Genomic DNA, 15,217 nt, shown 5'->3' with positions numbered 1-15,217 from the left:
TCAAATTGCATCCACAGTGCAGCATTTCCCCCATTATTTGTGTAATTGCAGGTACCAACTAAGAAGGGGCAAAGGGACAAACTTATTCTCTCAGTTTCTTCTGCCTCAGATGTCCGTTTTAGTGTACTACCCTTCAATCTCTCAATTCTTTTTCATTATTTTCACATAGTTTTAAAAGAACCTGATAGACTAAATGAAATAATATAAATGCCCTAGAACTAGCTGTGAATGCTGGTGTCTGACATTACAAGATATTTAAAATGTGTATTTAATGTGTTATTGTCTTTTGTCACACTTTTTGGGGTAGTGGTATTTTGGCAAACAAAGAAACAAAATACAGAGTAAAAGCAATAATTAAGCATGTGAATTGAAAACGGGAGGCAACCGTCATTTTTGGTAGGAGATTTGCTTATATTTACTAGCATTTCAACATGAGAATGGGAAAAAGAAATCCAGTGCAGATTTACTAACTGGATAGTGGAATGTAACATTTAATGTGTCTTTTTCAGTTTCAGGAGGCAAAGACAACTTATGTTTCCTAATTTTTTTATTATTATTATTATTTGCAAAGTGTGAGTAGAATGCAGACTTCAGCCACTGAATCTGAAACTGTGCAATTTTGTGTAATTATTTCCCCCCCTATAGGTTTAATGAAGGACTTTTAAGTACAGTTTATCTCTGATAAAGGGTCCCTCTGCACAGAATGTTTATTAGATTGACAGCAAAATGCACTCTGCATGCTTTTCTTCCCTGCCACTTATGAGTCAGGCAAATTTTAATTGGAGCAAAAAGCTTTTATTTGCAATGTAATTTCACTTAAGGATCATATCCTTCAGAAACTGGCAGACACTTCAATGTCTTAATTGCAAAACACACGCAGGAGTAAAGAAACATGCAAGAGAGGTTAATATTCTGACTGTCAGGCTTACGAAATACCACAAGCGACTTATATGGAATGATATCTCTGTGGCTTCACCCATGAGTATCCAAATCTTGTTAAAAATAGCTATTTTGGAATTTTCATAAAACATGCTTGTCTTAAGTTTTTTAATGAAAAAGAACTGTTTCAAAATTGTAGGGTGTCTTGTCTGTACTTATATCCCTGTGTATTTTGCTATATTAGTCCCCATTGCAAAATGTTGAAGGATAGGATTTCTTGTGTGTGTAAATGTGGCACACAAATTGTACACTATTGTTTTATCCATTGTCAGCACTTGGGTTATTTCTTATCCATTTGCAAATTCTGCAGTGTATGAGTGTGTAATATAGAATATGTGTGTGTGTATTTATATATGAATATAACAGATTAAATGAAACAAACACTACTCTAATCACAAACTGGGATAGATGATATTGATATAATGGTATTGAAGTTGGTATTGGTATTGACCAGCTACATTTTCCTGCTGCAGCTTGGCTAGGCTTGCACAGACTGGCGAAAGAATTTGTAAAAGCCTGATTGAAGCATAAAATACCCAAATGTCACAAAAATGCAAACCAGTGATCTGAGCATAACATTAGGGTCCATCTTTAAATCTGTGGACTCCTTACCGGTATTGATGGATTTCTTTTTTCATTATTTATGAGTAAAATGGTTCAATAGCTTTTTTCCTGCTAGACATTGCAGAAAGAGAACTACTGCCATCTACTGGGGGGTCGCTTCTTTATGAAGACTTGTGGTCATAGCGTATGTGCTGCAGTGGAAGTTTTGCATGAGTGCCTTTCCATGCCGATCAAAGTGGAATCTATGAGGGCATCAGGATTATGAAGAGGGTCGGCAAAATGAGAAGTGTTATTTTAAAAAGCTGAAATGTGCCAGTGAGCCAGTAGGAATAACTGATTTAATTGAGAAATCAACACTCTTAGGGGAATATTTATTATGCTGTATAAAACAAAATTTGCCAAAAAAAATGTATAAAAAAAGCTGTGCAAAATAGATGGCGATTTTATCAAGGTGTGTGAAATTTTATGCCATGCCAGATTTGCCTTTGTTATTTTTACATTGCTTCTGGCTGACGTTTTAAGCCATTTTTTCACCCAGCGAAGCCTGCCATAATAAATATGCCCCTTATTGTATCATTCTAGGGCTACTTCTGCATTTTTATTATAATCTTTTATTATATCATGAATAAAGCTGCAAACAGTAGGTATGCATAAATTCCACTGCACAATTTATTGAATGTTAGAAAGCTTCTCACTCCTTCCAAATAAAAAGATATTTTAAAAAAATGTTATATTTCTAGAGAGCTACTAATTTTACTTAGTGCTGTATCTAGTAAATTTAGGTTTTTAAAAATAAAAACAAAAGTACCTCCGAGGTTACAGCATACATATATTATTTGTTCCTGACACAAAAGGGAGAATAAATGGCTCATAAGCAGTTTTCACAAGGAAAAATCATGCCCACGTCTCACTGAAGAGGCATTTCATTACTAATCCACCCTTGGCTACAAGATGGGTTTGTATCTGTAGTTCATTGATATATTTTATAATGTTAATTCTTGTATATTCATTTTCCCCCAGTATAAACTGCAAGTGCTGACAAGCCAAGCTGCCGAGCTGAGCAAGTACATGCCAGAGAAGGTTGAAGAAGATACAAGTAGCATTTTGAGATCACCAATGCCTGGGACAGTGGTGACTGTTTCAGTCAAGCCTGGAGATATGGTAAGTGTTTCAGTGGTATTACTCGTTTAATGTATATATTGTATGGATTTATATACATGTGCACAAATACAGGTATTTATTTTATGTTTTCCAGTATAATGAGGCAGTAATAAAACTATTTTCATTGTTACTTGAATAAAGTTCTATGACATTGTCTTGAAACTAGAGCACTACTGTTAGTGTATCTGACTGTTCCATTGTGCTTTGATCATGGTGTAGCTCTAATCTAAGAGGATACAGAAACTGGGATTGGCTTTCACCACAAGGCAATGTGGTATGTTTTTAACTACCCACCCCCACACAACCCCATAAACCAGACCTTGTTTCTTTGTCCATTTAGTCTAGAGTGACACCTAGTGGGTCAAGTTAATTAAAAAGCATCTCTTTCAAATCCTTGAGGTAAGAAAGATGTCAGACCACTGATCTAATCCAGGGAGCACGGACGACTGACCATACATTGCTAGCCATGTTTATTTACAGTTGCATGTGTACAGCCAGACTTGTATGCAACTTTCAGTAAATATACTATTCTTTCTCTCGGTTTATTTCTTTGTCTTCTGCCTATGTTACTCTCATGTATGTACTGCACCCACACTGAACAAAATCCTTCAGAAATGCTTCATATAGTTGGTTTGGTTCAGCATCCAGTTATATTACAAGGGCAATTATAAGTATGATAAAGACTGGCTATTTATACACTTCCACTACAGTTTAATGTATTAAATGATGTCCTATCATTGTCACTGCCCTCATACTGATAAATAGTTTAATTGACGTATTTAAAAAATGGCTGTATATATGTGCCATTCATTTTTTTTGTACAGAGTATTGATTTTTTTTATAACAATACAGAAGAATACTTCTAGTCCTTTTCTTGAGGATTATGGGGAAAAAAACTTTCAACTATATCAAAGGTTTCAGCAAGGTACAAGAGGGAAGCAAGAGGTCATATTCTGAAACTGGAGGGAGGCTCATGGGAAATGTAAGGAAGTACTTCAAGGGAAGGCAGAGGAATTCATGCTAATACAGTGAGGGAATTCAAATATGTTTGGAACAGACAGAAAGCTATCCTAAAGTCTAAGGGAAAAAAAGGGTGTAAAAGGATCTGCGTTTTCAAAGCAGACAAGGGTGCACTCTTACATCTATGCAGCTGCATTGTATTTTGCTCTGCATTTCAGGATGTGCTAAAAGGGTAAAATATAGACCATGGGGCACTCCTATGGGGAACAGAGGGGTTTCCAGGCTTTAGAATTTTTTAGCCTTCGAATAAGCAAGAATACATCTTCTTATTTCAAATATATGTGTGTTCTGCACAAGGCAGCAGATATACCATTTATTATAAAGGGTTTATCCAAAATAAACTGCAATTGTATTCTATATATGTGTGTGTATTCTATATATATATATATGTTGGCGGTGAAAATTATGATTTTAGAGGTCATTCTCATTCACTAAAAAATATCCATGATTGAATACAGATTTATTTTTCGATGCCTGGGTATTAGTTGGCACACAACGGAGCATTTCCCACAGTGACATTTTTCATTGTTTACATGGTTTATTGTAAAATGAAATTATAGCATTTTTATTTTTTTCATTTTCGTAAATAATATAGACAAAGAACAAGTCTGCTCATAGAAGCTTTTCAGTATTTTCAGAATTAATAAGTCAGAATAGGACAAAGTAGTAAAAAAGATATTTTAAGGCTTTCTTCAAATGCATATGTATTTAACCTTTTCTATCTTTATTTCAAGTATCAAAATCTATAACATGCACTTCACGTGCACACAATAGAAGTGTAATTTGCTGAGGTGGTACTTACCATCAGGTTTCCTTCTATGTTTTTATTAATGATTTTTTAAGTTTGCAAACATTGATATCATGTGAGGGTTTCAAATAGCATAAATAGACCAATATTTGGCTGCTTCTTTAGATAGAAAAAGGAAATTGAGTACAGGATTAAAATGTCTTTGAAGCTCCAGTAAATGGGAGGAAACATTCTTGCTATATCACCAATATTTTTATCAATGTACTACTTTTACTCACAATAACAACAGATTCTAAGTTAATAGGATATTCATCCTGGCTCAGATATTTAAAAAAAGGTTTAAATGAATTTACAATGTTGTTTTATACTGGAAGATCTTATTTTTTCTAATTTATACATCTCCTTCCTATTGTCAAGTGAGTAGCAAGTAGAAAGCAAATGAATTGTGCAGTTTGATTTTTGCACATTCCAGTTTGTCATGCAGAGTGAACACTGCATGGTTGCTATGGTCAGATACCCTCTCAACCAGATCACATTTCAAAGCTATACACGAGAGCAGTAGAACAAAAAATCTAAATTTAAAAACTATGAAAAAGACCACATTAAATTTGTCCTTTCATCTATATTCTGTCGTTTTGCTTAAGTTTGTATATCTTTAGCATTTCTTTCTATTCAGGGGAGCCCAATGTTTTGCATGTCCAGGCAAGACGTGATTCTGTGTCAGCACACAACTCCTCCAATGTTTCAGGTGCACGTTCAATGGTGGCCACCCCACACCGTAGACAATTCAATATAGATAAGAACAGCACCTTCTTAATAGAATAAAAGGCCTTTATTTAATCATGGCACAGACCAACAGCAGCAACGTTTCAAGCCATCTCTGGCTCTTTATCATTTAAGAAGGTGCTGTTCTTATCTATATTGAATTGTCCAGGCAAGACAACACACAGTAAAAATTTAAATGCCGTCGAGTTCATGCAGAAAATAATGAGCGTCGTCCTAAGCAAAATGTAAATGATTTTTTTCATTTCGATTTTTTTTTTTTTTTTTTTAAATATACAATTATGAAATGCATTCCAGTTTTTGTTCACAATAAACAATTGAGTTTGGTGAGTTTTTAAGTGTTTTCTCCTTTCAATAAAACTCAAATTCACAAATTAAATTTTTGATAAATACGCCTCTGTATTTACAAGTCACATGTAGAACCCAGCGTGTTGTAAATTACAGTTCATAGTATTTGGGAAATAATCTTTAAAAAAGTCATGACATTTTAGCATTGTTTTACTCTTCCAAAACATATCAGTCATTGTCACCTTCAGTACTCCGTTCATCCTAGTTTTTTTATGCTATGACTAGGGATTTTTCAATATTTAACGGTTTCATTTAGCTTTTGTAATATAGACAATGATAATATTGTAAGACAATTTGCAGCTTTTCTTCATTTTTATTTTAGTTGTAGTTTGTGAATTATTGGCTTGGAATTTGAGCTGTGATCTGGTTCCTAGCACATAATTACCCTAGCAACCAAATGGCAGTTAGGAGTTCACAATAGTAGATTAATGTAGAGTCCCCAAATAAAAGGATAACAGTAAGAATTGTTTTGTTGGTGGGGACACTTACCCTGGCAACCAGACAGCATTTTTGAAGTTTGAAAAAAGCAGAATAGGTATCAGAAATAATGTAAATAAATAATGATCAACTGTAAAGTTGTTTAGATTAGGTCCTTCTCTAACATATTACGGTTTATTTAAGTCCCTTCACGGTTTATTTAAGTCCCTTCTTTTCATATATATTTCAAGTCTATTTCTACTTCACTGCTGAACTTCATCTATGCAATACAGTATTCTCAGTGCATAGAAATAGATTTATAGGGACAAATTCACTAAAACGCAAAGCGGCTAACGCTAGCGTAAATTCACCAGTGTGATGTCATTTTGTTACTTCGCCGATTTACTAATGGGTGCTAGCGTAAATTCGCTTGCAAAGTGGACCTACTCTAGCGTTACTTCGCACCCTTATGCCAGACGAAGTTGCGCTATGGCGAAGGGACCTAACTACGCTAATTCAATAACTTGCGCATTTTACTGAACGTTACCTCTTGCGCCAGACTTGCCTTTGCCACCTCAGACCAGGCGAAGTGCAATAGAGTAGATAGGGCTTGCTTCAAAAAAAAGTTGACGTTTTTTGAAGTCCCAAAAAACGCTGGCATCTTTTCCTTTTTTAAGGGTCATAGGCTGAAAAAGATATGGCACCTAAACTATACAGTGGGCACATGTATAGGGCAAAATAACAACTCTATTTTCTTTTATAAAGCTTTCCTGGGCTTGTGTAGTGTAATGTATTTGCTGCTACATATACGTCCATTGTATTTTAACCTGGCACCATATGCAAATTAGGCATCGCTAGCGTAACTTCACAGTGCTTGACGAATTAACGCTAGCGCAACTTCGCTACCTTTCGCCTCCCTGAGCAACTTCGGATTTTAGTGAATTATCGGTGCCCTGGCGAAGTGCGTCAAAGCCAACGCTGCCGCAACTTTGAAGGTAAGTCAATTTGTCCCAACAACTGGAAAGCTCCAGGTTGAGCACTATTGATTTAAAAAGTGCAATGCAATGGTTTCATGATAAAGTAAGTAGCAACAACATAATTGGAAATTGCAACTAACTATGGTTGTTTTTCAGTCCCTCATAAAAAGTCATCAAAAGCAGATTGTAAAATAAAATGACTTGCCTTAATAAAAAAATAGAAAGATGAATATTTGGTAGTGATCAATCTACCAGATTTTTCAGTTGATATGTATTTGTTGCTAGAAGGATATAAATAAATGGCACTTTAATGCTGATGAATAAAATTAGGTGTTAGGTGTTCTTTAATATCCTACTCTTAGAACAAATAGCTATAATTGGAGTTTCTGTTCTTTAGTATTTTATTTTTTATTATTATTGTGGACCAAGTTCTGTCAACACAGGAACAACTATATAGGTAGATTCAGTTAACTGTTCTGGTAAAATAGGCCATAGGGTTGTCCACAACATTTTCTACCGTTAAGGTACATGGAAATTCTAATGTCTGTGTAGTGATCTGGCACTATGCACCCAATGTGCATGTTTATTGCTGAAATACAGACATTTATTACACTGACTTTCACCCTGTTGCTACAAACATTAAGGGGGTTATTTATCAAAATCCGAATTTATCTGATTTTTTTAAAATAAAAAAGTCAGACCAAACTAGAATCCACGATTTGACCTTATTTATTAAAAAAAAAAGCACAATTTAATCAGATAGGAGAAAAACGTGCTAAAATCGAGCGAAAACCAGAATAGCTTAAGTTTTTTTGGAATTTTGCTTGAAATAGTCAAATTTTTGGGCTAATTCAATCCCAAATTTTTTGCAGCTTCGGGGTGTAATAAATCTTGAAATATTCAAGTTTTTTTCCACTTAAAATTCAGATTTTCTGGTAAAAAAGAAACTTGAATTTTTTGGGTTTTTAGAATTTGGACTTTAATAAATAACCCCCCTAATGTTTAGCTTGCTAACCAAATACTTTTCTAATGATAAAATCACACCACAACAATACAGACATCATTAACTATGGGCACTAGGAAAATCCGGAAGCAAGCAATGTTAGCTGTATTTGTAGTTATTACTTGGCAACATCTCTCTCTCTGCTGTTTCATTTCCAGGCTTGTTGTGTATCTATTTAATTCACCTTACTGCTCTGTAAATGTCAACTTTATGTCACCATTGCTCATTGCCTGGATACAAATATTTCAGCTGAGTGGCACCCCTTAGAATAAAGTTAGACTAATACCCATATGTAATAAAAGGCACAAAGTCTGCCCAGGTGCAGTAACCCACAGCAACCAATAAGATGTTTGAAACAGGTGGATATAAAATGCAACTGCTGATTGGCTGCTATAGGTGAGAAGAACTGCTCCCTGTGGGTCAGGTTGATTAATAGGAAAACTTTGAGAGGAACAATGGAACTAACCCTGTTAATTCTGAGCCTTCAGTATATCTTATACCAGACCAGCCAATGGAACTGTACATGGACATTGACCACTCTTAGATGACCACTCTTTGATCAGTTTAGAATTAACTTTTAAAAATAGCCAAATGATATTTCGTATGATGTATCAGAATAGGCTGAACAATAACGATTTTAGTTTAATACGCTTCCTTAATCAATAGTGAGGGTAAAAATAATATTACCACTAAGACAAGAAGGGGTGCAGCATTTAAAAAAACAAAAATGGGGCAATATAGCCTCTCAAAATTGGGTTCCGGCACCAGTGTATGCCAGGCTTGTTCTCCTTGTGAAACTTTCTGTTGTGGTATGTTGTTCACTGGAATGTATTGGTGCAGCCTCTAGGATATGGGGTCTGGGGTATAATGCTAGATACCAAACACCCTCACAGTTTTTGTTAAGAGGAAATAAACCGTACCAGGAAAACAAAATATTTAGACTGTAGTCAAATATTTATTGAAATTATTATATGAAATTAGTGGATTGTCATTTTTTTCAAATTAAACTCTGCCATTTGTCAAATAATAAATATGAGAAAAAATTACAAATATTCTGACTGTACAAGGAGACACACAGAAAAGACCAGCAGATGGAAGCCAGGTGGCCACATGCCCCCTGGGACTGAGAAAGTTGTCACTGAAACATGTGCACTATATTACAGTTTTAATATCACAATATATACTGACGTTCCTAATGTTGTTCTTAAATTATTCCAACAAGAAACACGCTCCTGAAAAAAAAAAAGCACTGTCTTATTTTCACTATCATAGTAAGGTTTCCATCACAATATCTGTGTTACATTTACCTTGTCTCTATAGCTTAATATTATTTACGAAACCTTATTTTGTGTTTTTCTTCTCAAACTGAAATTATGAACCTGTAATTAAAACAGCAGGTTTTTATTATGCTCAGTGTTTTCTGTGCAGAATATCTTTAATTTCTTTAATCTCACCCGCATAACAGGAGATCAATATTTCCACGTCTTTGTCCTTGCAAGTTGAAAGACTTTGGCAGTGCGTATGCTCGGTATAATGCACTGAGTGTTATTAGCTGCTCATTGTGACTTACATGCTCGCTGCCCTTTCCTCTTGCAAATGCTACTGTTCCACCTGTCCTTTTATAAGATAATGACTGTAAGCAATACCTATTCAATCCATCCCAACTAGTTTTGAGTTTAAAAAAATATAAATATACACACACACAAAACATTTTGTTTTGATGCTGCATGTATAAAGTTGAGTATTATTTACAGTATATCCTCAATTCAATGTTTGTCATAATGTTTTCTATTTTGTCTTACTATAAAACATTAGTGTAAATTCAGGTATCCAATTCTTTTTTTTTAATAATTAACCAACATGAACAAACATCTGTCTGTCTGTCTGTCTATCTATCTATCTGTCAGTGTTTTTGTTTCAGTTGTGGAATCATTACAAAGAGTGACATTTTTTTTTCACCGTATGTCAATTTCCAGTGTTCCCCTCCTAGTTTCCATTTTGTTCATCTGTATTTTTAATGTAGAGAGCAAGTAACCTAAAGTGACAGCTGCTTTCTAATCCTGTTAGCAACCATCGCACTCGAATGTCATGACAAATCTTATCCTCCCACCTATTCATTCTTAACTGGGGAATTGTGCATAGCAACATGTTTAGATAGGACACAAACGACATGCATTGTATGGACCCTGACATCCAATTATTAAGGGATTTGTGCGCTTTGCTAAATAGCAGGCATTCCCGGTTGTGAGTTTCAATTAGAATTCACAGATGAAAAACTTCCCCTTTCTTTTTTCTGTTTCTAGATGCACTCCTAACATCAGAGCACTCAGGACTTGTGTCTATAGAGAAGTTAAGGCTGCCGCTCCCAAATAAAGACATAGCAGATTCATAGCCGGTCGCTTGTGACGGCTTGTTCCTAAGCAACAGAGTATAATTCATAAAAGCCTGAGCAGGTGGGAGCAGATAGGAGGCCTTGCAGGATATCTCCTGAAGTCTCCAACTAGCACACATTTTGCCTGTCTGGCATGGCTAAGGCTTGGAGGGAGGAGGCAAGCCTATTTATGACACATAGAAGGCACATAAACTTAAATGAAAAAAGGGGCAACGAATAATGAGCAAACCATTTTGTTTAAATAATGTTGCAGTGACCTTTAGGCATGTCCTGGTTAAACCAAGACATAGTGTATACACTGGAAGGAAATGAATTCAGCTCTGTATTCAGTAGCTCAGAGTCTCCCTCTCTATTTGTTGCTGGAGATAAAACTTGGGAATGTTAAAAAGGAAATGTCTTAGACACATGCACAGTTACTCACATCAGGGAAGTAAATTAAATGTTTTCTATGTGAGGTGCAGGCATACAAGCGAATTGAGCCTTAATGGTGTTTGTCTGTAACCCTGTGCTGAACAGACCAATTATAGACAGCGATTCATGTTTAATCCCTTGATCTGGGGAGGCAGTTGAGGTCAAACCATAGACGCCCTCTGGGGAGATGGGGGGAGGCTGTTGAGGGCGGATATCTCTCTATAACCACATGGGATAGAAGGGAAACAGGTACATGTTTGCAAAAGCAAGGGATTATTAATGTACATTCCAAACTCTCTTAGCAATGTCTCCCAAAGGGTGCTATAAAAACTGGTACAACTTGGTATTGTAATTGTAAACACATAATTGTATTTTTTTTAAAAATTGCATGCAGAATTATGTTGATATTTTGTGTATTTTTTCAGTATAACATTAAAATATCCACCACACAGAGATATCTTAAATGAAAAGGAGAGGATCTTAAGGCTTATTTATAAAGCTGCACAAATAGTTTTAACGTAAAAAATCATGTAAAATCCATGGGGTGAATTAATATTATGCATTGTGAGCATGGAATAATCCAGTATGGTATTTGTTTTTCTATACCAGTTGATGCAACAAAAATCAATCCACCAGATTTTGCATCACTTTAGACCTGGTGTAACCCTCTGAAGTCCAAAGTGGGCGTAACAACCCAGGTTTTAACTTGAATTATCGCTCCCGTAACACAAAAACACTTAATATCATTTGTGTGCAGTACTGCATGCCTTAACGTATGGAAGGTAGCCAACAAAGTAGAAAAAAATGAATATATACATATATATGGATAGATATTCAGCAAAACAAAAAAACACACTCATGGGACTTCCTAATGACGGCTTAAGTTGTTAACTGAAATGTCGTAATAAATGACACTTTTTTTTTTTTGCCAGCACACACATATATATTAGGAATAGGAGCAAAACACCGAACTTGGAGGTGGAAAATAGACCCTTTCCAGAATGTAATAAAGAACAGAAGCACCTGTGCTCCCTAAAAATATGTGTAATTGGAGGCTTTTCACTTTTTGTAGAAGAACCAGCAGGATGTTATTGATCCATCCTTTTAGGGGGGCAGAGTGCAGCAGAAGGTGATAACGTGGAAAACCCTCTGAGCTTTTCTGCCTAATTTGGCAGAGTGTAAAATGACAAAGGGAAGGGTCCTGTTCCATACTACAGCTTTCTCCCTGCCACCTCTAGATTGCCCCTCCAAAAAGACACTTCTGTTTTCCTCTAGCATCACATAATGATCTTGTGCCCACTCTTTCATTGAAACCGTTACAGCTAAAATAGGGGGAAACTATTTTCTTTTAATTGCTAAAATGATTCGGAAGTGCTTGATGTGCTGCTTCTATACAGCAGGTGCTGTGCATTAATTGGCCTGTACAGGCCTGACCCAGGGTCCTTTGCATCGGGCCTAGTTTTAGGCAGAGTTTAAATAGCTTATTTATTATATTGTATAACCTGGCATACGTGTGAGCTCGCAAGCATTTTATTTCATGGTCTGCAATTTCTAATGTCATGTGGGTTTGGAAACCTGTGTTTCTCTGGTAATGTATTACCAGCAGGTAAGCTCTAAATACCATCCATCAGAAGCTAATCTTTTACCCAGATACTCTAATGACTGATGAACCTGTCTTTAGTATGAATGTTTAGCACAGTGGAGAGCCATATGCCATTGGCACGGTTTCCCATGCATTTGCTATCATTGCCGAAGAATAGGTTGGGTTAAAAAAAAAAAAATACAGAAAACAATTACTCTATTTTTTTTTCCATCTCTTTCCTAACCATTGTAATTGGAGTGAATTTAAAATCTTAAACCTAGGTGGGGTTTAAAGCTCTTTGAAATGGCTATGCATGGTGATAATTGTGTCGTTTATATAGAAGCCGTTTTTGCATATCTTTAAATGGAATGGTATCATGCTTTGCTGCTTTCCGTCTGCTCCAAACAGACCTCAGCTCATTGCAAGTCCCTCCCCTGTGTGGGAAGACCACAGCTGTTGCTGTAAATCTCATCCAGTAACTGTATCACCCCATTTTGTGGCTCTGAAGGATGAAATTGAGAAATGGAGCACTGTGCAGTCATCCTTTACATCTGCAATTTTAGCCCTTGCATTTCATTTTCATGGTTTTATTCCAGAGCAATTCATACAGGGCAAACAGAGAGCTTTCTGATACATGTCCACTGTTTAATGCCATTCACCTCTCTTCTGTTATTTCTTTTTTCCTTATCTAACTACCTGGCTGTGTCACTTCTTCAATAAGCATGTAGACTAGAAGGGGTGCTGGGGCACAGCAGAAAGGACGTCTTACCTGAAATACAATTGTTTTCTTTCTCTTCTGATCATAGAAATACTAGCTAAAGCCTCCTGTTAGAGTTGGTAGGTGCTGTAATTATAAATAAAGGAAGGAAAGAAGATAAAAGGGCCATGATAAGCTTGAACAGAAGTCTCCAGGGATGGCTGTCTCCACAAATAAAAGGGATTTGATAGATTTTCATATCATTTATAACATTCCTAATTATATTTGGAAATCTTGCCAATAAAATGGAAAATTGGCAGCATATATCCATTATAGCAATTTTGCCGACTATGGCAAGCAGCTGGCTTCACTGGGTTTAATTTCCCATAACTCATAATTAATCATTGGCTGGAACTGTCTGAAACTTCAGGATGTGGCAATGCCATGTCACTTCCAGCCTTTCTTTCATTGAAAAGATGGGTTGGCTACACGAGCTGAGCTCTCCCTCACGCATATCTCATTTAGGGTATAAGACAGATTGCTGCCTAATGAGTACTACTTTGATAATCAGATGCCAATGTGAACCTTGACCCTTCATGTCAAAGGAGAGGACGCAGCAAGCTGGATGAAAGATACAGGATGGCGATCCACAAACTTCATAGCAATTAGACACAAAGTTCTGAAATACATCAGCAGAGAATGGGTTGATCAGAAAGACTTGAAGGGCTTGTGACTGTTTTGTGCCGGTAGAACTGGAAGCATCCTGTCACAAAAATTAAGGCTTTGCCCGATGATCTCAGTTTTAGGAGACCATGATCCAAACAGTGAAAGTTAACAGTGAGATATTTATTTTTAATGGGCTTTTTTCCCCATTATTTCTAGAATAAGCACTTGTAATATTCACCCACACCCATGTTTATACTCTTGGCCTGGATACTAGTACCATATTTTTAGGTTTACTTTAAATGAAAGAATTTCTAACAGCCACCAAGATAAAACTTTGTTATAGGTTTAATGTTGTAACCCTTTAATGTGACTGCTTTGGCTCTGAAGCTGTTTTTTTTTTCCACAGAGCCTAATATACATATTATACAGATCATCCACTCAAAAAACTTTATTCTGAAAGCTGAATGTGACCTCTTGTTTCAAAACATGTAAATCCTATGGCTGCTGTTTATTAAATATAAGAAAATGAATCCATGGATGATATAATTTTTTCTCTCAATCACAGCAACTTCACAGGGAAATAATCAGCAAGGGGTTGCTAAAAATAAAATATTGATTTGTGCAGTATTCATTAGATTAATTCAGGGTGAAATATTAATAGTTACTCAAAGCTTTCAAATACCATAGATCTTGCAGAGTATTGTCCATGTATTATTTTCAGATCATTTTGTGATTTGATTTTATTTCACCCTTTCTTTTTCATTCTCATTCTGGTTTCATTTGGTATTTTGAAGAATATACAATTTCTGAACATTTTAAATATGGGGCACACATTGAGGAGCAGATTATAACAGACCAATCAAGGGAAATTTAGAAGAATTCTCTGCAGTTGAATCTAGTTTGATTTATCAAAACTTTTCTGACTGACAACAGGAATATAAAATATAGTTATGGCTGCTCCCAGATGTATCATTCTACTCTTGCACCATCAGTGCCCTTTTAGTTACAAGGCAAGGTGACTAGGGGTGGCAACAAGCTACAATGTATATTTTTGGTTTATGGTAATTAAGCTGTGGAATATGGGGCCTTCTCCTGTAACCAGGTGGTAGGCAAATTAACCCAAACTGCTTGTCCCCTAGATAACTATTGGAAATAAGTTGCCTAAAGCAGATGTATTGGTAATTGATTTGCCTCATTACAGTATTGATCACAACTGATAAGTTAAGGCACTATGATATTGATTGTGTTTGGCTACAAGAAGGCTACATAACTGCATTTCTGTATTTACAGGTATCCGAGGGCCAAGAGATATGCGTAATTGAAGCTATGAAAATGCAAAATAGCATGACCGCTGCTAAAACTGCAAAGGTATATTCATGTTTGGATAGCAATTGAAGGAGAACAAAAGTCTTTAAAAGAGTATTACTAGAAATGCTTTATTTTATATATATATATATATATATATACATAACTGTATCGGCCTAGAGGTTCAGCAGTCCACAGCTCCCC

General features: G+C 35.9%; 1 protein-coding gene across 2 annotated transcripts in view; it reads left to right on the top strand.

Annotated features, from left to right (window-relative positions):
- Positions 1–15,217, top strand: part of pcca.L (propionyl-CoA carboxylase subunit alpha L homeolog) — a 261,425-nt gene that overhangs the window by 242,167 nt on the left and 4,041 nt on the right. For both annotated transcript variants that reach the window (XM_041582406.1, XM_041582407.1), the window contains exons 22-23: positions 2,524–2,664; positions 14,999–15,076. In XM_041582406.1, coding sequence (XP_041438340.1) covers positions 2,524–2,664; positions 14,999–15,076 — 219 coding nt within the window. The remainder of the gene's footprint in view (positions 1–2,523; positions 2,665–14,998; positions 15,077–15,217) is intronic.

The sequence above is a fragment of the Xenopus laevis genome, chromosome 2L (genome assembly GCF_017654675.1).
Source record: "Xenopus laevis strain J_2021 chromosome 2L, Xenopus_laevis_v10.1, whole genome shotgun sequence".
In the NCBI taxonomy this organism is placed as follows: Eukaryota; Metazoa; Chordata; class Amphibia; order Anura; family Pipidae; genus Xenopus; species Xenopus laevis.
Note: the sequence above shows the minus strand (reverse complement) of the source record. Positions and strands in the feature narration are given on the sequence as shown.